The sequence below is a fragment of the Corticium candelabrum genome, chromosome 21 (genome assembly GCF_963422355.1).
Source record: "Corticium candelabrum chromosome 21, ooCorCand1.1, whole genome shotgun sequence".
NCBI classification, from domain to species: Eukaryota; Metazoa; Porifera; class Homoscleromorpha; order Homosclerophorida; family Plakinidae; genus Corticium; species Corticium candelabrum.
Genome location: NC_085105.1, coordinates 166499 through 191179, shown reverse-complemented (window position 1 = coordinate 191179; position 24681 = coordinate 166499). Strand labels below are relative to the sequence as shown.

General features: G+C 40.4%; 4 protein-coding genes across 4 annotated transcripts; 2 read left to right on the top strand and 2 right to left on the bottom strand.

Annotated features, from left to right (window-relative positions):
• Positions 1-2617: 2617 nt before the first annotated feature.
• On the bottom strand, positions 2618-5868 carry LOC134196714 (uncharacterized). Its single transcript, XM_062665931.1, has 7 exons — positions 5673-5868; positions 4933-5072; positions 4623-4842; positions 4371-4426; positions 4194-4298; positions 3520-3863; positions 2618-3321 (listed from the first exon to the last, which is right to left on the bottom strand). The coding sequence occupies exons 1-7, from the start codon at positions 5789-5791 to the stop codon at positions 2680-2682; spliced, it is 1626 nt and encodes a 541-aa protein (XP_062521915.1). The 5' UTR covers positions 5792-5868; the 3' UTR covers positions 2618-2679.
• Positions 5869-6516: 648 nt separating this feature from the next.
• LOC134196712 (sodium/hydrogen exchanger 9-like) lies at positions 6517-14045 on the top strand. The gene is made up of 16 exons (XM_062665930.1): positions 6517-6742; positions 9124-9488; positions 9553-9630; positions 9977-10053; positions 10121-10227; positions 10786-10891; positions 11426-11569; positions 11662-11765; positions 11935-12023; positions 12355-12468; positions 12524-12641; positions 12821-12974; positions 13029-13080; positions 13315-13421; positions 13486-13579; positions 13761-14045. The coding sequence occupies exons 1-16, from the start codon at positions 6517-6519 to the stop codon at positions 13935-13937; spliced, it is 2112 nt and encodes a 703-aa protein (XP_062521914.1). The 3' UTR covers positions 13938-14045.
• Positions 14046-14076: 31 nt separating this feature from the next.
• LOC134196715 (leucine-rich repeat-containing protein 63-like) lies at positions 14077-17272 on the top strand. The gene is made up of 8 exons (XM_062665932.1): positions 14077-14680; positions 14923-15010; positions 15068-15159; positions 15225-15307; positions 15885-15968; positions 16041-16192; positions 16256-16487; positions 16709-17272. Exons 1-8 carry the CDS (start codon positions 14098-14100, stop codon positions 16991-16993), a joined length of 1599 nt encoding a protein of 532 aa, XP_062521916.1. The 5' UTR covers positions 14077-14097; the 3' UTR covers positions 16994-17272.
• Positions 17273-17390: 118 nt separating this feature from the next.
• On the bottom strand, positions 17391-24658 carry LOC134196711 (integrator complex subunit 6-like). The gene is made up of 14 exons (XM_062665929.1): positions 24455-24658; positions 24303-24380; positions 23020-23247; positions 21728-22034; positions 21084-21424; positions 20760-20912; positions 20490-20622; positions 20329-20423; positions 19658-19842; positions 19567-19597; positions 18756-18873; positions 18551-18702; positions 17823-18219; positions 17391-17720 (listed from the first exon to the last, which is right to left on the bottom strand). The coding sequence occupies exons 1-14, from the start codon at positions 24563-24565 to the stop codon at positions 17539-17541; spliced, it is 2511 nt and encodes an 836-aa protein (XP_062521913.1). The 5' UTR covers positions 24566-24658; the 3' UTR covers positions 17391-17538.
• Between the last annotated feature and the right edge of the window lie 23 nt (positions 24659-24681).

Below are 24681 nucleotides of genomic sequence, written 5' to 3'. Positions count from 1 at the left end.
TGACGGCACATTCACGTGCACTGGTGCACGACATATGATAAACGCCCACTGCTAAATGTCCTCGGAAACACCGCTGCCACTACGCCCTTCCTTGTGTGCCCGGCAAGCTGTGTGGCGCGCTCTTTGAGTTTCATTAGAACTAACTGGCGACAACTATTCTTACAATTTTTGACATGCACTAAGTACTGTTTCACGAAGTTTTCTCACACCCAAAAGGGCCCTTGCAGCAAAGCTGCCTGTAAAGCTTAGGTTAAGCTTTGCACCGGTACGCGTACCTCCAATGCTAGTTTAGCTCCAGGAATGTAAAGCAAAGCAAGTTTGGCGTTATGGATACCGAGTACTTCTAAACAAAAAATTTACTAGTTGTACGTACGGTATCCGCGTCAGAGATAGCCTCGTTCCCGGGCTCCAGACTCTCTCGCGCTAGTCTTGTCCGGTGCCCGTATAACAATGCTCGCGCCTGGAATTGTTATACGGGCACCGAACAAGACTAGCGCGAGAGAGTCTGGGGACGGCGGCTAGTCAGAGCCATATATATTACGGAAGCCGATAGCGGCGGATTGATATCAGTCCGCCTTTCTCGGCCGCACTGATATCAATAGACACAAATAGTGTAGCGCGCGTTACCAAATGTGTAAAATTTACTTTTCTAGGTACTACAAAATAACGTGCGCTATTCTAGATACAATAGACACGTCACCGTCTTGTATTCTAACTAGAGGAACTGTGGAACATGTGTGCGCGCTCTTCGATCTGCTAGCAGCTCAGGGGACTCCAGTTTGGGATCGTTGTTTGGTGCACGTCGTGGAAACGGTACTAATCGACTTTCCAGTGAATTAGATACGAGTAGTGGGTTTCAGAAACCATACTCTTCCGATGCAATGATTGCTGGTGCACTGAAATCTTTTTGGTATGTTTAGATAATTAATTAAATTGATTAATAATAATTACAAAATTAGACAAATACACACATGAACACATTTAGTTGTAGATGTGTTCAGTAATAATGAAGTCGTTATTGTAGAGTTTCCTGCTGTGTATGAAATCTCTACAATAACTAATATATCATATCATAGACACATGTGTGGGTGAGTGGTCATCTGTGTATTGTGTGTGTGTGTGTGTGTGTGTGTGTGTGTGTGTGTGTGTGTGTGTGTGTGTGTGTGTGTGTGTGTGTGTGTGTGTGTGTGTGTGTACACATACACAGATGACCACTCACCCACGCATGTGATATATTAGTTATTGTAGAGATTTCATACACAGCAGGAACAGAATAACATGAACTCACCCAATAATTCAATCCAAGGACGTTTTTCAGTCCTGCATTAAGTTTGAAATTATCTTTTGAAAATTTCTGCAATGTATAACTCTACAATAACGACTACATCATTACTGAATACATCTACAACTAAATGTGTGCATGTGTGTATTTGTCTAATTTTGTAATTATTATTAATTAATCAATTTAATTAATTATTTAAACATACCAAAAAGATTTCAGTGCACCAGCAATCATCACATCAGAAGAGTCAAGGGCTACTCGTATCCAATTCACTGGAAAGTCGATTAGTACCGTTTCCATGACGTGCAGCAAACAACGATCCCAAACTGGGGTCCCCTTAGCTGCTGATCGAAGAGCGCGCACACACGTTCCACAGTTCATTTATTTAGAATACAACGAGAATACAAGGCGGTAACGTGTCCATTGTATCTAGAATAGCGCACGTTATTTTACAGTACATTAATATTAACTAATGATTGTGGCATTGATATTACATAAATTCTACACATTTGATAACGCGCGCTACACTATTTGTGTCTATTGATATCAGTGCGGTCGAGGGCAACAGACTGATATCAATCCGCCGCTACCGGCTTCCGTAATATATGGCCGTAATATACCTATGTAACACGTGACTATAATCTAATTACATACACTTATAACGCGCGCTACAAGTAACACTTCCAACAGAGCTTTCAGACCGTCTACTGAAACGCCGAGTCCTAGCTAGACATTACGTATTTGCTTCGATTTCAACATGCAAACTTCCTAGTAGTTTACATTACGTATCTAGGCCTGGTATAGGTAGTCGTCGTTTTGCGATCGTGATCAAGACAATTGAAGTGTTCAGTCTAGGTATGCACTCAGTTCCGTTGTAACGACAGTGGTATGGTATTTACTGACATAGAAATTGATATCAGCAAACATTGACTATCAACAGTGTTAGACGCAGCATAGTGTAGTAAAGAATTGATTGTAGTATGGGACGTGTGAATAGTTGACTGTAGGTGGCATTCAACTCCTGAAGGTGTTTCTTGGTTGTCAAGTACACGCAGTCCCTAGCTACAATGCAAAAGGATGGGGCGACGAAAGTTCAGGAAGCATTTTCTCTGCCGTTCGGTCACATAGACGAATCGTTCTTGGCTAGACTCATCTGTAGTCGGACACGGAAACGATTTTTTAAGGTAGGTCCTATCATGAAACGTGGTCGTGGGGAGAGAAATTTGAGATTTGTATGTATACCAAAAGCTCGCGCTCGATGGAGACCCGTATAGGACCACGCCCATTTCTGTTTTCTGTTGTGCAACCCGGATTAGAAGCCTCGCTACGCTCGGCAACAAAGTTATTAACTAATTAAATGATGTAGTTGTATATCGTCATTTCTATCTATTTTCACTCTAAATAGTCGTTTCTCTATAGATATAGTTGTATATTGCCCTGTTTTTGTTTTCCACTGCTATATCACCATCATGATGATTTCTAGTTTGCACATGTACAGCAACATGTACATTTACTGCAACTTGTTCATCTCTACTTTCAATGGCCTCAACGTCTTCCAACTGTCTATTATTTCCATCATTTGATATCTGTCTTTGTTTAACTGACTTATTCCATTCTGGCATGACTGCCCAGCTGTTGCATCCTTCTTTGCCATAGCAACAGTGACAAGAGATGACCAGTTTTGCCACCCAGTATTTCCACAGTTTACTTTGAGCAGGCGTTCCAACAAGGAACAGCAAAGATGCAATACAGAAAAGACCAATAACAACAGCTGCTGCAATTGTCATTGACGGATTTGAGTATTGGAGATAATCTTGAGGACACGTAAAATTTCCTTGAATCGCTGTGCATTTTAAATATTCCTGCACGTGATGTATCAGCATTTCTCTTCCCCACATAAAGTAACTGGCACGACCAATGTCATAGAAAATGACAATGATGTAGGCAATAGCAAGAGCTATGAAGCGAGTTTCTAGTGATGAAATGCCAGAGAGTTGAGAAGATTTTGCAATCTTTATACCTGCAGTTCCTATGCGATTCTGTACACAAATAACATAAAATGATTACATATTGAAATATATTGAAAGAAGACGAGAACAGTATAAATTTAAAAACAGAAAAGAATTTTTGTTCTATTTACAAAGTTCTTATAATTGTCTATATATACCACACTTCCTAGATTAGCAAATGATCAACTGTTAATAGTTTGAAAACAAGCTCTCTGGTTTGAAACTTACCGATCTAATGTAGTTAATTAGGACAAACAGCAGAGTTGTTCCAACTCCCATAGCAATTTGAATAGGCAAAACAAGACCATAATAAAACACATCCTCATCAGCTGGTGTGCAGACAAATAGATCCTCTCTTGCCCAGTGATAATTCTTTCTGTTCTGTTCCACATTCAGTGTGACAATAACAGGAAACAATGGTAACAACCAGCAAAGTAAAGCTTGCAAACAATGAGTCTGTTTGTTTCGCACAATCAAATCTGGACGATTTCGAACGACAGTCAAGAACAGGTTGAATGTGTAGCAGGAGAACCAAAATGACATTGAGACAGCAAGATAATGAACAAGTGCACCTGTGTGTACACAAAGTTTGCTCAAATGTACCACACCATACTGTACGAGTTAATTAAACAGTTAGTTAGCTAAATTCTTAACAGTAAGCACGCAAGCATGCAAGCAGTTCCTTAGCCAAAATATATTGTTGCCTTTAGTTACATTCATCACAAGCGAGGTGAATTAAAATGTTGGCTGTCAATGGAATCTGTATTAACTTATTAGCAAACAGTTCTAAATACCATAGAACTAAAGTTAATATTAGAACATAATTATTAATTAACTAATTGTTTGTGTCGTTTTACATCCTCAAACCTAATAATACTAGTTTTTTTGTAATTATTTCATACCTTGTATTGTACAAAATAATGTTTCTCTGCCATCTATTTGCAGTTTCTGATCGTTACAAAATGCTGTTTCATGACCTATCATAACTGGAAAGGTCCAAACCACGGCTGCAAGTAAAGAGAAATATATTACAAAGGACACGTTGATGGATGTGAGAGTATTTAAATTTGTAGTTGTACCTAAAACCATTGATTCTCCTATGAGATACATAGGAATGACATGTGGAAATGTTGACCTGCAGTACAAAACACATGTAGTTATCCACATTTCTTCATTCCAACTATTGCAAGAGACTGACACAGTCAATACATTTTTATAACAAATTCCACAAATTATAGTTTTAGCATTGTTTATATTGAAAAATCTTGTTAAATGCCTCTTAACTGATTATGCCATACACATTCAACTATGTGCTTTTATGATGAACTTACATGAAATGAAGATGTATCCAAGTTGCTATTGATAACATTCCACAAAGTACTGCAACACTTGCAGAAACCATGAGCAAAACGTCAGTGGTGAATCGTGAGTCCTCATCAAGAAGTGGAAAAATACAAGGAGCATGACATTGAAGTGTTGAGGGGTCAGCGACTAGAGGAACGTTACACTGCCTCTGGAAGCCACTTAAACTGATGTTTATAAGGACAGACTCTGCAAACACCCAAACATAATGGAACTGGTCACATAAGCTCCAGCTGTACTTGTGTCAGTGTTTCAACAGAACAGTCTATAGTTACATACCTAGTTCTTCAGCTGATTTGGGGTTTTCAGCTATGAGCAAATTCACATCGTCTGTTTGATTGTGTTTTTGTAACTGATCCAAGAGTTGATTTAGCAAGTTGGAAAATATCACTGCTTCTGTTGCAGAGTGATTTAATAATCTGCAAACATGTTTAATTCAACAATTAGCATCTGTTCATATATATTTCATCAGAAGCATATAGAAAGAGAGTAGATGGAGCGTCCGTCTAGGTATATTTTGAACAGGCTCACGGCAGCAGACTTTCTTACAGACAAGAGATGTCTATTCTATATGGCAAAAGTGTGACAGTCAAGTGTTCTGCATGAACAAATATATCACAGTTTGATTTGCTTGCAACGTATACTTTGGAGATCGATAGCTAAAACTGTTGTCTGTCTGTCTATCAGCGTGTCTGTTTTCTTATCTGTCTGTCCACCTTCCGTTGATCATCAGCTCTCATAGATACCACAGAGAAGTGTGTATAAACAGTGTCCAGCCCTCATGTCCATTAACTGTTTTAAAAGTGCATGGAGGATGGAAGGTCTACGTATACTTTAAACGTTCTCATCACAACATGATATAACAAACAGAAACATTAGCACTACTAAAAGCAACAAACGCCTATTAGCAGAAGTTCTTGTTTACATAGCCCTTGTTGTAGGAGGCACTAGCAACGTTAATTAGCAGCAGCCAACAGGCACTACTGTTCTTAGTACGCTGCATTTACGGTACACTGCACCTGTCTTGTGACGTAGTGTTGACTCGGATCGATGCTGGCAAGTAGAAAAAGATCGTTGGAATAGAAATGCAAAGCCACAAGAGCATACAGCTCCCACCTAGCACAGCGGTGTAAGGCATATGATGTTTGCAGTAGTTCAAGAACTGGTTTGACCAACTGCAAAGATGCTGTGAGCACACAACGTTGCCTAAAGCATTTGCGGTCGCTTGTCTCACTGGAGAAGGTTACGCGTATATCCGGTTTGTGGAGGCGTTACTTAATTAACTAGAGCCTGGTTCACAATATGACGCCGACGCTCAGTTGAGCGTCAAACTTCAAATAAGAAAAAGAAAGAAACCGCCTCGACGTCGGCGGCATCCTATGATGTTGACACCGACGTCGACGCTGGAATAGGATTCATTTCTATTGTCACGTCGACGTCGGCGTCAATATTGTGAACCAGGCCTAATTAGGGCGTCTTTGGCAATGACAATAATTGAGTCTTGCATCATACACTGAAGTGCATAGGAGGTGTACTAGACCGGATATTCTTTCCCCTTGCTAACGCCCTCCAGAGAGAGAAATATCTCTAGGGCTCTATTTAATTTAATTCAGGACCTTTACGGTAGACTAGCTAGGGTACTTATTTGATACGTGACATGTACAGTTCTAGTTGAATCGATGCACCTGTAAATGTTTGAAAACTAAGATCTCAAAGTACAACTATAAAATATAACTCAATCATGATTTCGTGTCCCGAGCACAACATGTCAAATCGGTTCATTGACAGAAAACAGGTGGTTTGGTTTCGATAAATTGTTATCCGGGAGCTGCACAAATTTGACAACGCGCGCTAAAAGTCGACATGAATCTGCACGGTTTGCTTGTTTGCGTGCTAGCAGCTTCAGCTGTTTTCTCTATGGAAAATTCGGAGCGCCAGAGGGAAGAAGCCGCAGAATCAATGCACAAAATCAACAGTCTTGCTTTGCTTATCTTTGTGTGGCTCATGGTGATAGTAGTGCTTACCATATGGCAGTTCAAAGTCAGACGATTTAGGATATTGCACGAAACGGGTCTTTCACTTATCTATGGTGAGGAATCAATGGTTTTAGTTACTTTACAGTGTGCACGTGACCGGATGATGTGCACGTGACGTATACTAAACTCGTGTCTAACGGCGAAATGGGTTTGTCGACTCTTTCGTGTTTGCAACCACGAAGACAGAGAGAGCTAGTCGCTTTCTTCGTTAGATACTAGAAAGCACATGATTTTTGTTGGGTTACTGAAATGCTCTGATTTATGGACAGACAGACAGACAGACAAACAGACAGACAGACAGACAAACAGACAGACAGATGCTATGCCCCTTGGATTCGTTGATGTTAGCTGTGAAGTGTGGCAAGGGCATTGGAGAAGATGGCTACCACCTCTTGATGTGCAAAACTGGTGGGGGCAGGATTGGACCCGCGAAACATTGGCTAGATTTGGAGCGACTGCCTAACACAGTTAAAGATGACGCATCACAGAGAACCAAGAAATTAATTGCTACGCCATTAGTGATGATAAACCAGACATCATTGCATTCGACGTTCAATCTGGCTACAATATCGAACTTGACATTTCCATGGCCCATCAATGGGCACAACACGTCATCTCTCTGGCAGCAGTGGAAGATGGTGCAGCTGCGGGTGTAAGGGAGACCCAGAAGTCATTGAAGTATGCCAACGAGTTGGATGTGTGGGGTCGCCCCTCTAACTGCATTGCCCTGGTGTTTGAACACATTGATCGTTGGGGCCAAGATGCGATTAAATGAAGTCTGTAGACAAAAGTGGAAAGAAGAATAGCAGGGAGTTTATGTTGTTCGGGCAAAGCTACCTATCTGTTGCCTTACAAGGATGCAATGGCAGCGTATAGGCAGGAAACTGACAAGACTGGCAAAGTCAAAAGATGTTCATTGTGACAGTTATTTTACATTGTAGTGTGCTACTCTTTGGTGGCGATTGCCAATATCCTGTAATAGCATTTATTTATTAAAAAAATACATGTATGGACAGACAGACAAACAGACAGCTTCGGTAGTATTTAGTTGCTTAGCTTAGATGGGGTATAATAGTTCAATGTTTGAAAATATATGTATTGACAGACAGACAGACAGACAGACAGACAGACGGACGGACAGACATATTGTTTTATTCTCTCCCAAACTGTAAATGTAACAATCGTAAAAATGAAAGCATCCTAAGCATTAACAAAAACTACTGAAAATGTCTGAAGTCATCGCTATTATCCTAATGAACATAGTGCTGAATATCTACATCAAAGAAAAAATCATCTATCTTACCTACATGCAATCTACTTATCTTATTTAATATAACTCTAGCGTTACATCTCTGGATAATTACAGAATTCTGTCTACGTCATCTTGTCCTGAAGTTGGCTTCAGTACTTCTGCCTTTCGAATCTTTTGAGAGTGAGTTCAGGAAGTTATCAGCCTCCTGACCCCAGAACCCAACGTGTTCAAAGACCAGAGGAACTAAGTTAGGTGTTGTGCCATCCTGAACTGACAGAGCTTCGTATTTGCTTTTCTTTCTCATCTCACGCCTCTCAGCTGCATAGCCTGCCTCTTTAGATGCTCTATTTAGGATGTCTTTGCTCCAAGGGTAAGCCATGCTTATGTCCAAGTCTGTGTCAACAGACAGACAGACAGACAGATAGACAGACAGACATCTTGTCAAGAGCAGCCTGAGAAGACGGGGCAGCAGCGGTAAGAAGGGAAGAGAGGAAAGTCGAGAAATACCAGTCGAAGGTTTTGCCGGGTGGATTATGTCTCAAGTTCGTGCCTCTAGTTATGGAACACTTCTGTCGTTGGGGGAGACAAGCACAATCTTTCCTGTCTTAATTATCTCAACTAAGTAAAAACATCAACCTTGGTAACAGTGACCAAGATTTCAAGTACTACTGGAGAAGAAGATTTGCTCTAGCTCTCCAAAGGTGCAACGCAAAGGTTCTCATCCAGAAGATGAACCGCTCGCAAAGCAAAGAAAGGACATTAGTGACATATTTAGTGTCCAATTGCATGCAACCTAAGTTGATAATTTTTTAGAGACCCGTGTGGGTCTAATTGATATATAACGGACTTTCGTAGCTATAGCTTGTAATAGTTGATATGTAGGAAATATAAAGATTTGACAGACAGACAGACACGCAGACAGACAGAGGTAAAGATGGTTATACTGCACACATCGTACAGCATTGTGATTGTTGATGCACAATGTGACATATTCTCTTATCTGTATACATTGGTATTTTTAAACACAGAGACAAATTAAATACGAACACCAACGAATGACAATTAATTTGTTAGCATGATGTATTTATGCTACATATTACGTGACCATAACTATTTGATTATGTAAATTTGCAGCAATTTAGAACACTTGAAAGTTATTGCATGATTAAATTGTTTGTTTAGGAATCATTCTGGGTTTACTGATTCGTTGGCTTTCTGGAAAAACTAAGCAGCCAGAGTTATGTGGCTGCCAGCTTGATGAATTTTTGTTAAATCTTTGTGAGCCTACCAACGTCTCAAATATGAGCACACCAACTACAATGGCTCCAACTGGAGGGAATATGAATTCATGGGTGCCGACTGTATCTGTGCACAAAAAATTATCCACAACAAAATCGTCTGAAGAGTCATGTCCCATTCCAGACACTTGTATATATGCTTCTGACATTCCAGATACCGTAACAGTACGGTTTGGGCAGAGCAAGTATCTTTTTAAATACAAAGAAAAAGTGTATTCGTCGACTTCAGGGAGTGAAAATGATGATCAAGTGAGTTGATGTCACCCGAGTATGTTATTTCAAGTTTATTTGTTAATTAAGTCTCTTTGTGCAGGCTGTTTTTGATCCTGAGCTGTTTTTCTATGTTCTGCTGCCTCCGATTATTTTCTTTGCCGGTTATGATTTGAAGAAGGTAAAGCATATATTTACAGAAATTATACTCTAATTCTAGTTACTCTAGACTATACTTGTTTATTCTTTGGTTTTTCTCTAGTTTGTTTGTTTGCTTGTTTTCATGGGAGCCATTTGTGTGGTTACTTGTCTTTGTGTGTGTTTTCAACTGTTTACATGTTTGTTTGTGTTGTTCAATGGTTTTACACCTATCTAATTGTCTCCTTACCCACCAATGTATTTTTGTCTGGTTTGTCAGTTAGTCATTAATTTATCCAGTTGTTTTGTTATCTTTCTGTCTTTGTCTTTAGTTAATTAATGTTCACTGAAGTGTATTTTGTCAACTTACATGTTGCTGGTGATTTTAGAGATACTTCTTCAGAAATATTGGAGCAATTATGTTGTATGCCTTTCTTGGAACATCCGTTTCGTGTTTTATTATTGGGTTGGTAGTTTTGATGCTGTTGCTGACTTTTAATTAAGATGTATTTGAATTTGTATTTCTGGGTTAGAGCCATAATGTATGGATACCGTCAATTGGGTTTGGAGACACTTCCTGAAGATCTAAACTTTGTGGAATGTTTGATGTTTGGTGCTCTCATATCAGCTACAGATCCAGGTGAGAGGTTGTGATCAACAGACAGATGGACTGACTGACTGACAGACAGACAGACAGATTGTTATATTTGAACTCTTACTCTACCAATAACAATCGCTAACTTTATGTATGCATAACAATAACAGTCAATGAACAAAATGTTGAACGTCTTTATCATACAGAAAATCATCAAAATTACACTTAGACAACTTTGACAACTTTTAAAAAATCACACAAGAGTTGCAAGACTGTACAACTACAGACAGTTGCCTTCTCCATCTATCTCTAAAGTCTGTTTTGCTGCTTTTCCCATTTGCATCTTTTGAAATTTTGGAGATCTTATCGAGATAGTCTTCAGCCATAGGGCTCCAAAAGCCAAAGTGTTCAAAAACCAGTGGAATACATGTTGTATCAGATCCTGCTATAGACTGCTGACAGACAGACAGATGGACGTAATGGATAGATGTGTTGAAGTTTGGATGGACTGATTGGTAAATGGGGACATAGGCAGGTGGTTTGAGTTAAAATTATGGGGTTAGGGTTAGAATTAGGAACATGATGTGCTATTTTTGTGTTTAGTAACTGTGTTGGCGATATTCCATGACATGCATGTGGATGTTGATCTCTTTGCTTTTGTTTTTGGTGAGAGTGTGATGAATGATGCTGTGGCTATAGTTCTTTACACGTAAGTCACTTTTTGTACTGTCTGTTATATATTTAGTATTTTACCAAGCTATTTATTACAACAGCTTACACCACAAGCAACATTCTAGCACTAACAGTGGCATATAACATTGACTATCTTTTTCTATTAGCTCCTTGTTTTTTAGTCTGTCTCTTTGTGTTTGCCCATGTGTGTGTGTGTGTGTGTGTGTGTGTGTGTGTGTGTGTGTGTGTGTGTGTGTGTGTGTGTGTGTGTGTGTGTGTGTGTGTGTTAGTGTGCATGTGTGCGTGCGTGTATGCATGTGTATGCGGGCGTGCATGCATGTGTGCATGCGTGCGTGTGTGTATACATGTACATACAGCACAGTATGTCTCCTTATTCACTCTTTTTAGCATGTCCATTCACTTGTTTATTGTTTTGTGTGATTATTTATTTATCTGCTTTTGCCTCTCTTCATTGCTCATTTTGATTACTTACATCAATGCTTGGTTGCATGATTGTACGTCAATTACTGTCACATCAATTTGTGAAATGCTGTGAATTTATCTCTGTTAGGTCTATTAAAGCATACTCTCCCACAATTGGTTCTGGCACTACATTTCAAGCGTTGGCATTTTTCAAGTCTGTTGGAAAGTTTGTTGGCATTTTTGTGGGATCTTTTGCAATCGGATTAGCTCTAGCTCTCATCACTGCTCTCATATCCTTATAAATATAGTCACTGATCAGTGGTGGTCACCTTTGTGCTGCATTGCATGTATTTGTGCTCACTTTTTCTTAACATGTTTCTACATGACGAAGTTCTTGAAGTTAAGAGAGTATCCTCTCTTTGAGACAAGTTTGTTGTTTCTTATGTCATACTCAGCATTTTTGCTAGCAGAATTTGTTGGGTTTACAGGTATTTCTAGCTGGTTTGTATTAGTTGTGTGTGCTGGTTGTCTCTGCTGGTTGTTTGTTTTGTCATTTGTTGGTCAGTCTACTTTCGTTGGTCTGTTTACTTGTCTGTCTGTTTGTCATGATCAGTCATTTGTTTTTGTCTTTGAGATTCTATTTGATTTGCTATGCAGGTATTGTTGCTGTTTTGTTCTGTGGAGTAGCACAAGCTCATTATTCGTATTTTAATTTGTCACAAGATGCAAAGTTACGATCTAAGCAAGTGAGGCTCACTGCTAGTTAGTTTACATCGCTGATATATTGTGCTGCATTTCAGTTAATCTGTTGGTCAGTTTTGCATTATGTCAACATCACTTAGCTTGCTGTCTGTTACAAGATAGTGATTTATTGTTCAGTCTGTTGTTTACTTGATATACTTTCTGATGTGGTTCAAGTCTTGTGGTCGATCAGTATTTGTCTTACTTGTTACCTTAGTTGCCAGCATGTTGTATGTTTATTGTTTCTTTTTGCTTGTTTGTTTGTTCTTGTTTGTTTGTTTTGTGTTTGTTGGTTGTTTGGTTTTCTTAGTCATGATGTCTTTGTGTTTTGTGCAGGTGTTTGAGATGTTGAACTTTCTAGCAGAAAATTTCATCTTTGTGTACATGGGTGTTACTCTCTTTACATTTCAACACCATGAGTGGCATTGGGGATTTATATGTTTCTCATTTGTATGTGTGATTGTTTTCTGTTTGATAGTAATGCTGAATGTTTAATTGGTATTAGGTTGCTATTCTTGCTGGCAGGATTTGCAACATTTATCCTCTTTCGTTTCTTGTGAATTTGTTGAGAAAAGGAACGAACAAGATACCATGGTCATTTCAACACATGCTTGTATTTGCAGGTATGATCATTGTTTGTCTTGCGTATTACCGTATTCCTCCAAATAATTACTTAGGAAAGTACTAGTTTTTGGTGTCCAGATAGGGGAATGATTTGAGAGAGGGAATTATTGTTTCATAGTTTATGAAATACATCATTTGTACATGTACCAACATTGCAAGTGACAACTGTATGTTTTAGGTCTTCGAGGTGCGATCGCCTTTTCTCTAGCAATACGTAACACGGACTCAGCAGCCCGTCAACTTATTCTTGATGCAACTTTGATAATTGTGTTTGTTACTGTGTTTGTGAATGGTGGACTAACAACTATAATGTTACAATTCTTCAAAATAAAGTTGGTCATTTTTGTTCTCGTTTGTCTTACAACAATTTAGTGATATTTTGATAGAGTTGGTGTTGAAGAGGATGAAGAGGAACCCAAGTTTCAATCTATTAAAATGGTAAGCATGATTTTGATTGTATTGTATATATATACAGGTATAAAGCAGTAGAGGTGTTAATTTTATCAGACTTGAGTTGAGTAGATTGTATTGTATGATGTTACATGGTTGTCACTCAACTACCATTTATGCCATTGCATCTATTTTTTCAATCGATTGTAGGCCTGGTGTTGCAGTATTGACATGTTTGTTTGACAATAATTAAATGAACTCACAGTTTGTTGCTATTCACAGGGCAACGATGTTGATGGTAGTGAAAATCCTCGCTCATTTTCACATGTCCCAGCTTCGTGGTATGAGAGGAGCTTTATAGCACGCAACTGGAGAAATTTTGATAGCAGGTTAGTGGTATTTCTTGTTTCATATACAGTTTTGTTATGTCATGATTTCTACTTCTATATATAGGTTTATTAGACCGATTGTGACAGACATTGGATCAGTTCCTGCATCATGTCCCAGCTGGATGAGGAGGATTGCTGGTGGTGGAAGGACTAAAGGGGTAAAATGTTTGTCGCGTATTATTACTGTATGTGTGAATGATAGATTGCTAGTTTTCTTGTGTGTTTGTCTCTTTCCGTCTATCTGCATTTTTGTTTATCTATTTGCCAGTCCATTTGTAAGTTGATTCGTGTCGTTCATGTGTGTCTGTATGTGTCCTGTGTCAGACAGTTATGTTTTAGGACATTCTGGGGACAGAAATGAGTGATGAGGAAGAGGAGGATGAGATACAACTCGCCAGAGCATCTCTATCATTTCGCAACGACAACTACATGAATGTGGAAGACAACGATGATATAGGAGCTGGAGATTTAGGTCTAGGAGATGTGGAAATGTCCGAAATTGATTCGAAACGCTAGGCTTGAACTCACGTGTGTAGATTTTTGTCAATATTGAGCATTTTGTTAGGATGACAGGTGTGTCGTTTGCATGGAATACTGGCAAAATATAGTGTCTGCTGCTTTGCATATCGAGTCTTGTGTCACGCATCTGTAGTTACTTTGGTAACGTAACTCCCGGATGCTAACAATGGCAGTGGATCGACGGAAGCTGGTGTTACTGCGACGGCCTCTTCCTCCTATCAAGCCGGCACACGACTCCACTATCCGTCAGGCCGTAGGTGACGTGCCTGAGGAGGCGTACATATTGGAAAGACTGAGCCCCCTTTCGGGGAAGCGACCATCATCCCGTAAATCCGAATTCAGAAGCAGAGGCGGCGATATCGTTTGCGATTCGCAGTACACAGTAAAAGAATGGAAACCCAGAGGACCAGACAGTTTTATTCCCAGTGTTTCGCCTCGAACGTATCTTCCCAACATGTCACTTGCTCTCATGTTAACTCACGACCGTTCATCGCCTCCTACTCCGCCGCTTTTTACTCTTAACAACTTCCAGTATCTTGCAGCAAGAACTAGCTTCCAGTGGAAACGTCAGGGAGGGCAAATTGCTCCAAAGGCGGCGATGATTTCTCGTGAGAATTACAGAAAGTTGACCAGTTGGGCAGCCACTCAACTGCCATCTCAAAAGGAGTTGCGCTCACAGTTACTGGAGGGAGATCCACCTGAAATCAAAATAGGAAAACCGAGACACCAAGTTCTACTAGGTTAGAACCTTCATTTAATTAATTAAAAATATTATTTCAAGTTTTAGTTAATCAGATGGTCACAAGGGTGTACAGTATGTCCATGCTGTTATCTAATTAGTTAAAAGCAGTTTGAAGCTTGGACATTACAAATGCTGATACACTTCAGCACGAGCCATGCATGCACTCTGAATTACAAACCAGAGTGGCGCCATGGTTATATTGTCTAACGACAGTCTTCTCATTTTGTTTTGTATAAATAGAAATGAGAGCAATGCTTAATAAAGTGCTGGAAGACATTGATACTGATACAGATGAGAGTGCTAGTAGTTCAGAAAGCTCCCAACTGCAGTATGTTGCTATGCACATTGTCAGTGTTGTGTTATTCCCATTTTCTCCTTTCTACAGACTTGTACCTGTATGTCCCAGTAGTGAGGCTGTATTTAAGGGATCAAGGAGTCGATATTTCATGGGAGAAGGAAGAAGCAATTCACCCTTTGGTTTGTACTGTTTCTTGCTTTTTTTTTGTAATAGTAATTTTCAGCTTGTGTATTTTGCATATCAGATGAGAAAGCAGATGTTATATCTCCTGCTGAAGCAGCAGTATTAGAAAGTCTGTTGGCTGGTGGGAAGGTTCTTGTACTGAAGGTGATAATCAGCATGCACATGAAAACACACAGAAACACACACACACACACACACACACACACACACACACACACACACACACACACACACACACACACACACACACGCCCCAGCTGTTAAGCTGGGCCCTGTACGCTACTCAGGGAACTCTGGGCCTGCACTAGCAAACTTCTGGAGCCGGGCCAGGCACTCGCAGGAGCACTGACTTGTGAAGCCAACTGTGGTGTGAGCACCAGAAGTCTCACCAGGACCCCAGTGGCTGATGTCACGTCACAGCCGATGGCCACTTAGGACCCCAGTCAATGACCAGGTACTCATTTATACTCCTGACTCGAAAGAAGCAAATGTGTGTTAGTTTCTTGCTTAAGGAAATTATGCCATCACTGTGACTTGAACTTGCGACCCTGCAAGGTCCTGGATGTAAACACTCTGTAAGATGACTCTCTAACCAACTGAGCTATCGCACCACACACACACACACACACACACACACACACACACACACACACACCTTGCATGCTTCTCAAAATGTGATCACATGTGTTTGTCCGTCTTGTCTAAGTCATTGCATTTTCAGGCACACTTCCTTCAGTCTCTTCCACATTTGGAACCTCTTGCAGCCACTCTTACTGACCTTAACTTGTCGTTCAATGAGCTGAGGGTAGTAACACTGTACCACTGCTGCAATCGCTGTCATTAAATGTGTTGTTTCCTTTATGTCCATTATGAGCAGGAGTTCCCTTCTCAACTTTTACTTCTCAATCAACTGACTGTTCTCAAAATGAGGAACAATCCAATATCAGAGATACCTAGTGAGATAAGACAACTCCAGTGTCTTAAGTCTTTTTGTATTTCATTCAATCTCCTTACAAGTCTACCAGCTGGGTAAACATCACACTCACTCACCTGCCTAGCCACTCAACTTTTCAATTTACCATCTGCTTTCAGGCTGTATGACCTACAGAATTTGAGAGATGTTGATGTGTCATACAATAGAATCAGTTTTCTGTCAAATGACTTGAGGAAATTGAAGTCATTATGTGTGCTGAACGTTGAAGGCAATCAGTTGTCAGGTCTTCCTTGTGGAATACTGGAGCTTCGAGACGTGAAGCAAATACTTGCCTCCAATAACTTCATGCATCCTCTGTTGTGGGCTGAAAAGTCAGTGAGCCAGCCACAGGTGATTATAGTTTATAACAACTGGTATGTTAGTCAGAATACCAACTGATAGGAACAGAATAGGACGACATGTGAACAGAAAGTCAGTAAATCAGAGATGCTTAGATGCAGACAGACACACAGGTTGGCAGTAACTGTCGATGATTGATAGAATTTGACCTCAAGATTTGATTAGGCAAATAACTGTTTTGTCTTCCTTGTTGATCATATTGTCTATATTAGCGATTGTTGGATCTCTCTGCATTATGTGTAACAAATCACGGCATTGATCAATTCTACAGCTTTTCTCTACCAAATGACATTCGATGTTTCCTCAACACTGCAAGCACCTGCGACTGTTGTGGTGGTTGTCTATTTGGTGAAGGGCTGCGAGTAATTCAGTCAACGCACGAACCCATGTTTAGTGTTAGAAATATACCTTTTGTATTCACAGCATGTTCGCCATCATGCAGAGACAAATTTCTTCCACAAAAACCTAAGACTATTGCTGTAAAGCATTACATTTAAGATACATAAGAGAAAACAACTTTGAATAGACAAGAAGTAATGAATTTAATTAAAGAAGGTTGCTGCTCCGTTATCTTAATAGTTTGCTCAAAATCCATTGAATTTTATCTGTTCTGTTTGCACCATCAATCCACTCTCAGTCTGTGTACCATGCAATTCTGGTTCAATTCAAATTGCAAATTTATGGAGATGGTGCACACAATTGAGTATTATTTGATTACTTTCTATCATTTCGGATTAAACAGATAACACAATATAAGGCAAGACGCAATGTCGCATTTTGTAGAAAGTCTATGCAAGTGCCCAAGTTGACATTTCGCAAGTGTGAACATGCACATGCCCACACCCACCCACACACACACACACACACACACACACACACACACACACACACACACACACACACGATATAATCATTGGTGACTGATCATTGTCACTATTTCTTTAAATTTGTTTCCATGGGAAACACCTTTACAGTGTAGTTTGATCCCTATACTTACATCTATCGTTCAAGATATCCAACTGTCTGTACACACAACCCACTGCTAACTGACAGTTGACTGGACTTCTGATTTAGTGAGAGTTTTCTCTCCCCAGTCTTTCAGTTGCTCCACTAATTGTTTCCGTTTAAATCGTCCTGCTTCACGTATGATATCATTCAGAAATGAGCGCTTTACTTCAACTGTTCCCTTCACATTTCCCAGGTGTTCAAACACGAGAGTGAAGTCTGAAAACACAAGAGATGAGATACCAACTTGAAGATATGTTACTAAGACGTGTCCAGACAGACAAGCCAGCCACACACACATGCAGGCAAGATGTTGCTTACTTTTCCCTGGCTTTCTCAACTCTTTGAAGATAAGATTCTTAAGTGCTCCGTTATCATTTCCTGGCTGCTGCTTCTTCACAAGTACACCACTCTGTGGCTGCTGTGCTGCAACAGTGTTAGCACTCACAGTGCTATTAGTTCTTGACTCCACGGGTCTTGCCTTCAATCCCACACTCACCTGTTGCTGCGACTGTCTGTCAACTGATGGTAATTTTAGTTTTGCAACAGCAGCGTTTGTCGCTCTCTGTGAATCTTTCTTCATCAGAGGCATGGGAGATGGTGATCGTGGAGGTGTATGAAGTCTCTTTCTCTTAGCACGACGAGAACTTGAGTTATCGTGTAGACGTTTTTGGTTTAGTCCAACCATTGCTTCATTGGCTTCGTCCAAAACAAGATGCTACGACAAGAAAAACGTACACTTACAAGATGTTACATAATAGTATGTCAACTAGTGATTTGTACACACACTGTCCATCTTGTCTGCACTTTACCAAAGAGACGCATGAAAGCGTATGCATGAGGGCCACACGTTTGAGTGCGTGCGTGCGTGCGTGCGTGTGTGTGTGTGTGTGTGTGTGTGTGTGTGTGTGTGTGTGTGTGTGTGTGTGTGTGTGTGTGTGTGTGTGTGTGTGTGTGTTATTCTCCTCCTCACCGTCTGGTCATCCAACTACATGTCAACCTGCTGGCTCCCTGACTATCATTTACACACACAGCCACAATGGTTTTACCTTGTCTGGTCGTTCCAGTTTGTATGGATTTCCAAACAGTTGTGTCTTGCCTGCCCCCGAAGCTGTCACATCAATTTCACGTAGAAAGTGGTGTTGCCTACGAAACTCTTGATAGTTGCCCATTTGACTGACAGGAACACTGTGTTCTTTAACTAGGCCAGAACTTCGTAAGTCAGTGACAACACAGTTGTAAAGTTTGTCTCACCATATGCATTTCCTTGAGATGAGAAATTATAGAAGGCAGCTCTCATTGCTCTTAGTTGGTCAAGCAGATCAGAACGAGGAATGTCAAATGGATTACGGAAAGACTGTACTCGAACTGACTACACATAACATTCATGTTTGATAAAATTATACAATATCATAACAAACAGACAGAATAAACCAAAAACGGTGAGAACAAAAGACAAAAGGCAGTGACACAAATGGTAAACAGAGCAAGACCTAGGGTATCAAACAATGAAAAAGACAGACAGACAAAGAGACAGACAGAGACAGAGACAGACAGACAGACAGACAGATAATTTATTCTCATACAGACTGTACTTGTACATATTCTAGGATTTTTAAAATACAAATCAGTCCTTGCAAACAACAAAGTCATTAACTAATGTACTTGGCATTGAATGTCAAAATCAAATAATCTATCTAAATCACCATGATTAGGTGACAGTTTTGACAGTTTTTTCTAAGGATAACTTGGCATTGCATCTTTGCAGAATTGTAGAAAATCTTTTTCTCCAATACAACATGAACATGGAAGCATTAAAATTGGCTTCTGGGTTTGCTGACTGTTGTGACAAATGCTGCAAAAAATTCTCTGCCTTTGTGCCCTACCTCCCAAATGTTCTATCACAAGAGGAACACATCTTGATACATATCCTCCTGGAACAAGCTCTTCTGAATATTTTTTATTTTCTTTTTCTTTTCTTACAGACAGACAGCCAGCCAGCCAGCCAGCCAGCCAGCCAGCCAGCCAGCCAGCCAGAGACAGACATACAGACATTATATCTTACCTCTTTTAAAGGCAAACCATCAGATCCAAGCCTACAACAGACACAGCAATATTTCATTTGCTATCCACTGGAAGACTGTAAACGAACTCACAACTGTCCTGTGTCTGTTGCCATCGGTTTATTAGCAATGACCATCAACAGTTTGTCACTATCAGCTTTAGCTTGCTTCTTCATTCTCTTCAAATATGTAGACACTTCAAGACTTAACCCACTTGGTATGTTGTCTGGCACGATCCCACTTGGAGCTCCCATTACTCGTAGAGCATTCCGTAGAGGCTGTAAGCACAATAGACATCGGTCAACACAAAGATCAACAATCGATATTCAAATGCAATAAACCTCAACAGACAAACAAACCAAAAACAGCAGAGACAAAGAAACAGACAAGGACAAACAGACAAACAGACAGACAAACAGACAAACAAACAGACAGACAAACAAACAGACAGACAAACAGCAAACAAAACAGACACAGACATTAAACAGAAAAACATACAAACAGACAGACAAACAAACAGACAGACAAACAAACAAACAGACAGACAGACAAACAGACAGACAAACAAACAGACAGACAAACAACAAAGAAACAGACAAACAAACAAAGAAACAGACAAACAAACACCAATGATTAGATGGATGCTTCCTAATGCTAACAAAGAGATCAATATTTATGATATGACCAACCAGTCAGTACGTACAACAAGAAATGACATTGCTATGCTATAACACATTTATGTCTTAGATAAAGTCGGGCTGTACCTGGACATAGTAAACAGGCAGCGTTTGAAGGTATTTCTCAAACTCCGCTTTCCAGCCTCGTGGTGGTTTCATTTTATATTTCTTCACCAAATCATCTAAAAAACAAACAAGCAAACATTATTCACTATTCCATTGGAAACAGACTGATGGTGATAAGCAACCAAGAAGAGGAAGAATGACCGGGTAGTTGTATGGCATCACCAAGAGGTTCACACATTGAAGATTAGAGCTGGGCTTTAGATAACCAAACGGATAACAACTTTCAGGTGTTTTGCCACTTCCAGGAATGTAAACCTTCACACAGAACAATGATTAATGGAGACAACAATCACAACCGCACAACTGGCCTAATTAATAGAAATACATGCAAGTAGGATCACCAGATGGAAGATAAACAAAAAGGTTGGTACACAGGTCAACAGTTTGTATACCTTCCAACACGCAGAAGGCATCTTCCTCTCTAGTATGAACTGTGTCAAAGCTGATGGCTCCAACTCATATTTGTCGAATGGCAAATTGTCAATAACAAGAGGAGGCGAGTCTTCACATGTGAACAATACGACAGGATGTGCTGATCTTGAAAGCTACAGACAGCAGATACACATCACACACCTCTCAACACACACACACACACACACACACACACACACACACACACACGCACACGCACACACACACACACACACACACACACACACACACACACACACGCACGCATGCACATGCACACAAGTATAAGTATAATATCACCCTACCAGTTTACTAGTGTTTCCATCAGGAAAGAATGATTCTGGAATTGGCCAGTGGCCACTGGGAATCCCAGTTTTTGGATGTGGTCTCACATAAATCATCTTTGTAGAACTATACCATAGAGGAATAGGTACAATGCCCACAACGCCGCTCCCTCTCATTCCATCTCTCACATCAGGTGGCACTGCTGCTCCTCTCACTCCATTCGCTGTCTCACTAACCACAGTTGACTGTGACTGTGTTGCAAAGCCAAGAGATTGTGGACCATTATGTACTGCAATTTCTCGTTGATCAACTTCCATTGGAACCGGAGAGTCTCTCATTTCTGGTTTACTCAAAAGCACAGCTGCGTATTACAATAATCAGAAAGTTAGATAAGTGGGAATGAGCAGAAGACAGAAGAAAAACGTAGAAGTCTATGAAGGCACTGTGCTTGCGAACTGATGGTGGAGATCACCAGGCCAGGCTGATGAATCAACCAGCAGAAAAAGTGCAGCAGCCATCTGCCCATTCTGACCGAAATGGACGTTTAGTTCAACAAAAGCAAAAGAAGGACTAACAAATAGATGGACAGCCAACAGCCAAAAGAGTGGACAAACACGTAGAAACAGCATTATATCAATACAGGAGATGGAACATCCCCACTCACCTGTGTCATTGGTCACGGCCTGTAAATATGAACCTTCCATTTTTTCAAACCGAATGACAACTCCAGGATGCAACTTCTGGACAAGAGACTCGATGCTTTGATTCAACATCCGCAAGGACGTGACGACGTACGACTTCCCTCCTGTTGCTTCACAAAGAGCAGAGAGAGATGGCCTTACAAATGCAGCAGATAAATCTTGACTGCTTGGCATGCCAGGCAAGCATAACATCAGAGAAAACAATCGTTCGTCCCAACGATACGCTTCTGTAGTTAAATTGCCACCACATAATTTACTGGTGATAGTAAGCTGCAACATAGAAACAACATACAAATAGTTAAAACAACAACAACAACAACAGTGTTTACACAGTTGGATATTAAAAGTCACTGTTGAACAAAAGGAAACAAAGAAAAGCTTTACAATACTATCAGATTCAGGTTTCTAGCCAGGATCGTCTTATCATCATTTTAACAGTTGGGAGCGCTGCTAGACAATTGGGGAGGTTCCAACTGTCTTTGTCCAAACAAGGAGCAGTGATGTGGAGTGTTTTTGGTACACTTACAGAAAATTGGGAAGGATGGAAGTGGCACTATAGAAGCTGTAACAGGTGGCAGTATGAAAGAAAACACCTTGTTTATGCATTGTACAAATACAGTTGCACCACATTTATGTAAAATCACCTGAAGATACGTGTTGGTATGCAATCATATCTATACACTAAATAGTAAGTCTTCCATCCATCAGAGTCACAAGAGTATTCAAACTGTAAGTTAGCTTGCTTACTTTAATCTTAGGCACGAGAGAGACATTTCATTGAAGAACGTGCCAGACAGCGAAAATTCAGAGAGGCAAAGAGGGAAGAGTTTAAAAGACAGAAAGAAGGTATAAACAACACCACACTGAAAACTTCAATAAACTACTGAAACTAGTAGATTAATTGGGCTTTAGCCATCCCTTTGACAACAGCTGATTGTGAGAGTGATTTTAGCAAATGTGGTATGTACTAATACTATTGCGCTCTTCCACTATTGCTACAGACAGCAGACGTACAAACAGATACAACCCCAATGCACAAAACACAAGATGAAGCACCCAGTTTCTGCTTCATACAGCCAGTCCATAACATGCATCTTGCTTTGTACAAGAAACACTTGGACACTAGACGTGACAATACAGCCATGCTCTAGAAACAACTTGCCTGTTGTCCTCATGTTTCACTATATTTTTGAGTTGACTGCATTTAGTGTAGTTCATCTCTATGCAAATACAGACAAGTCGAAGATAGACTTACCTCTTCATTCGAAGATGACGATTGACTGTCTGTAATTACTATGACGACGGCTGGTTCTAAAAAGAATGGATTTCTTCCTTGTCCATAATTATCTATGCCTGTGTGTAGTCTATGGACATTGAGTAGGTCAAATGTCTGTTGTAGAATGACAGACATATCCTGCTGTCCTGACACGTGCATGTTCTTCAGCTCACTCACAAAGACAGAATGACTTTCCCTCCAACCACACTATGATGAGACAAGACATATAAACAAATACACACACACACACACACACACACACACACACACACACACACACACAACAAACACACCACACACACACACACACACACACAGACACACAGACACACACACACACACACACACACACACACACACACACACACACACACAACACACACACTACAAATTAGCATTCAATAGGGTGGCTGTCACATGACAATATGACAACAGGTTCAACAATCAAAGGCACCTTCATAGTGCCTTTCCACTGCTGATCTCTACCATAATGTTGTTACTAAAAGTAGATTACAAACTAAATCTAAACAACTAACCTACTTGGTCCATCTTGTATGTTACAACAATGACTCAGAAACATAAGAGGTGATAACTGTAGGTGGCAACATGTTGAGTATCAATTCCTGCGTGACTGGGCATTCAGTTACAGTCTAGTGCCATCAAATAGAGGTAAGTACACTGTAAGGACTACCCAAATCATCCCAAAACCCTAAACGTGCAAATCATTAATTTTTTATGCAAATAGTTACACAGTGAAGGTAACCAGTGATACAGACACATAACAAGTGTGTGTGTGTGTGTGTGTGTGTGTGTGTGTGTGTGTGTGTGTGAGTGTGTGTGTGTGTGTGTGTGTGTGTGTGTGTGTGTGTGTGTGTGTGTGTGTGCACGCGCATGCCCACTCATGTTATACTCTAGGTATCTACTGTAACTTGTAAACATCACTGTTAGTCCAGAGTCACTGGTTTTCAAAAATGCAAATAAAAGTCATGTCTACCATAAATAAGGCTCATGAGTTTATGAGTGAGTGGTGAACCTACAGGTGGTGTACCAAAGTGACGATTCTAGGAAGGATATATAGACTGATAAGTGACCACCAGGTCCTATTTGCACAGTTGCCATATATTCCAAATCTCTATTTCTAGTTTTTCAAGTTTTCCCGGAATGTATTAAAGTGCTAATCAATATGTAATTGCAACATCTAGAGAAAAAGCTTCTCGCTGACGTCATCTGCCCAGCCCACGCTGGCCCGTATACTCGCTCACCTTGAAACAAAATGGCGTCTCGTCGCATGAGACGAGCATATATCGGTCCTGACGACTCGCAGGGTCTCTGGAACGGAGCTGAACCGCACGAACGCAACCAAAACATCAACTTCCAGTGATTAGGCAAAGAAAGAAGCACATTCATAACTCACCTTGATAAAAGTCTCAACCGCCGTCTTGGCGACGTCTAAAAGAGTCGTTCCCGCTACCGTTCGTTGATTCATTGACGCGCTGTTGTCGATGAGGAATAGTATGATCCCCATGGTGGTAATAGCGCAGAGGTCGGGCGTTGGATTGCGCCGTCTGGTGACGGTAGGGCCCCCTTTTCTTTCAGACTCCTCTCTTGGGCTGCGGTCTCGCAGCTCTGTCAGCCACGCTC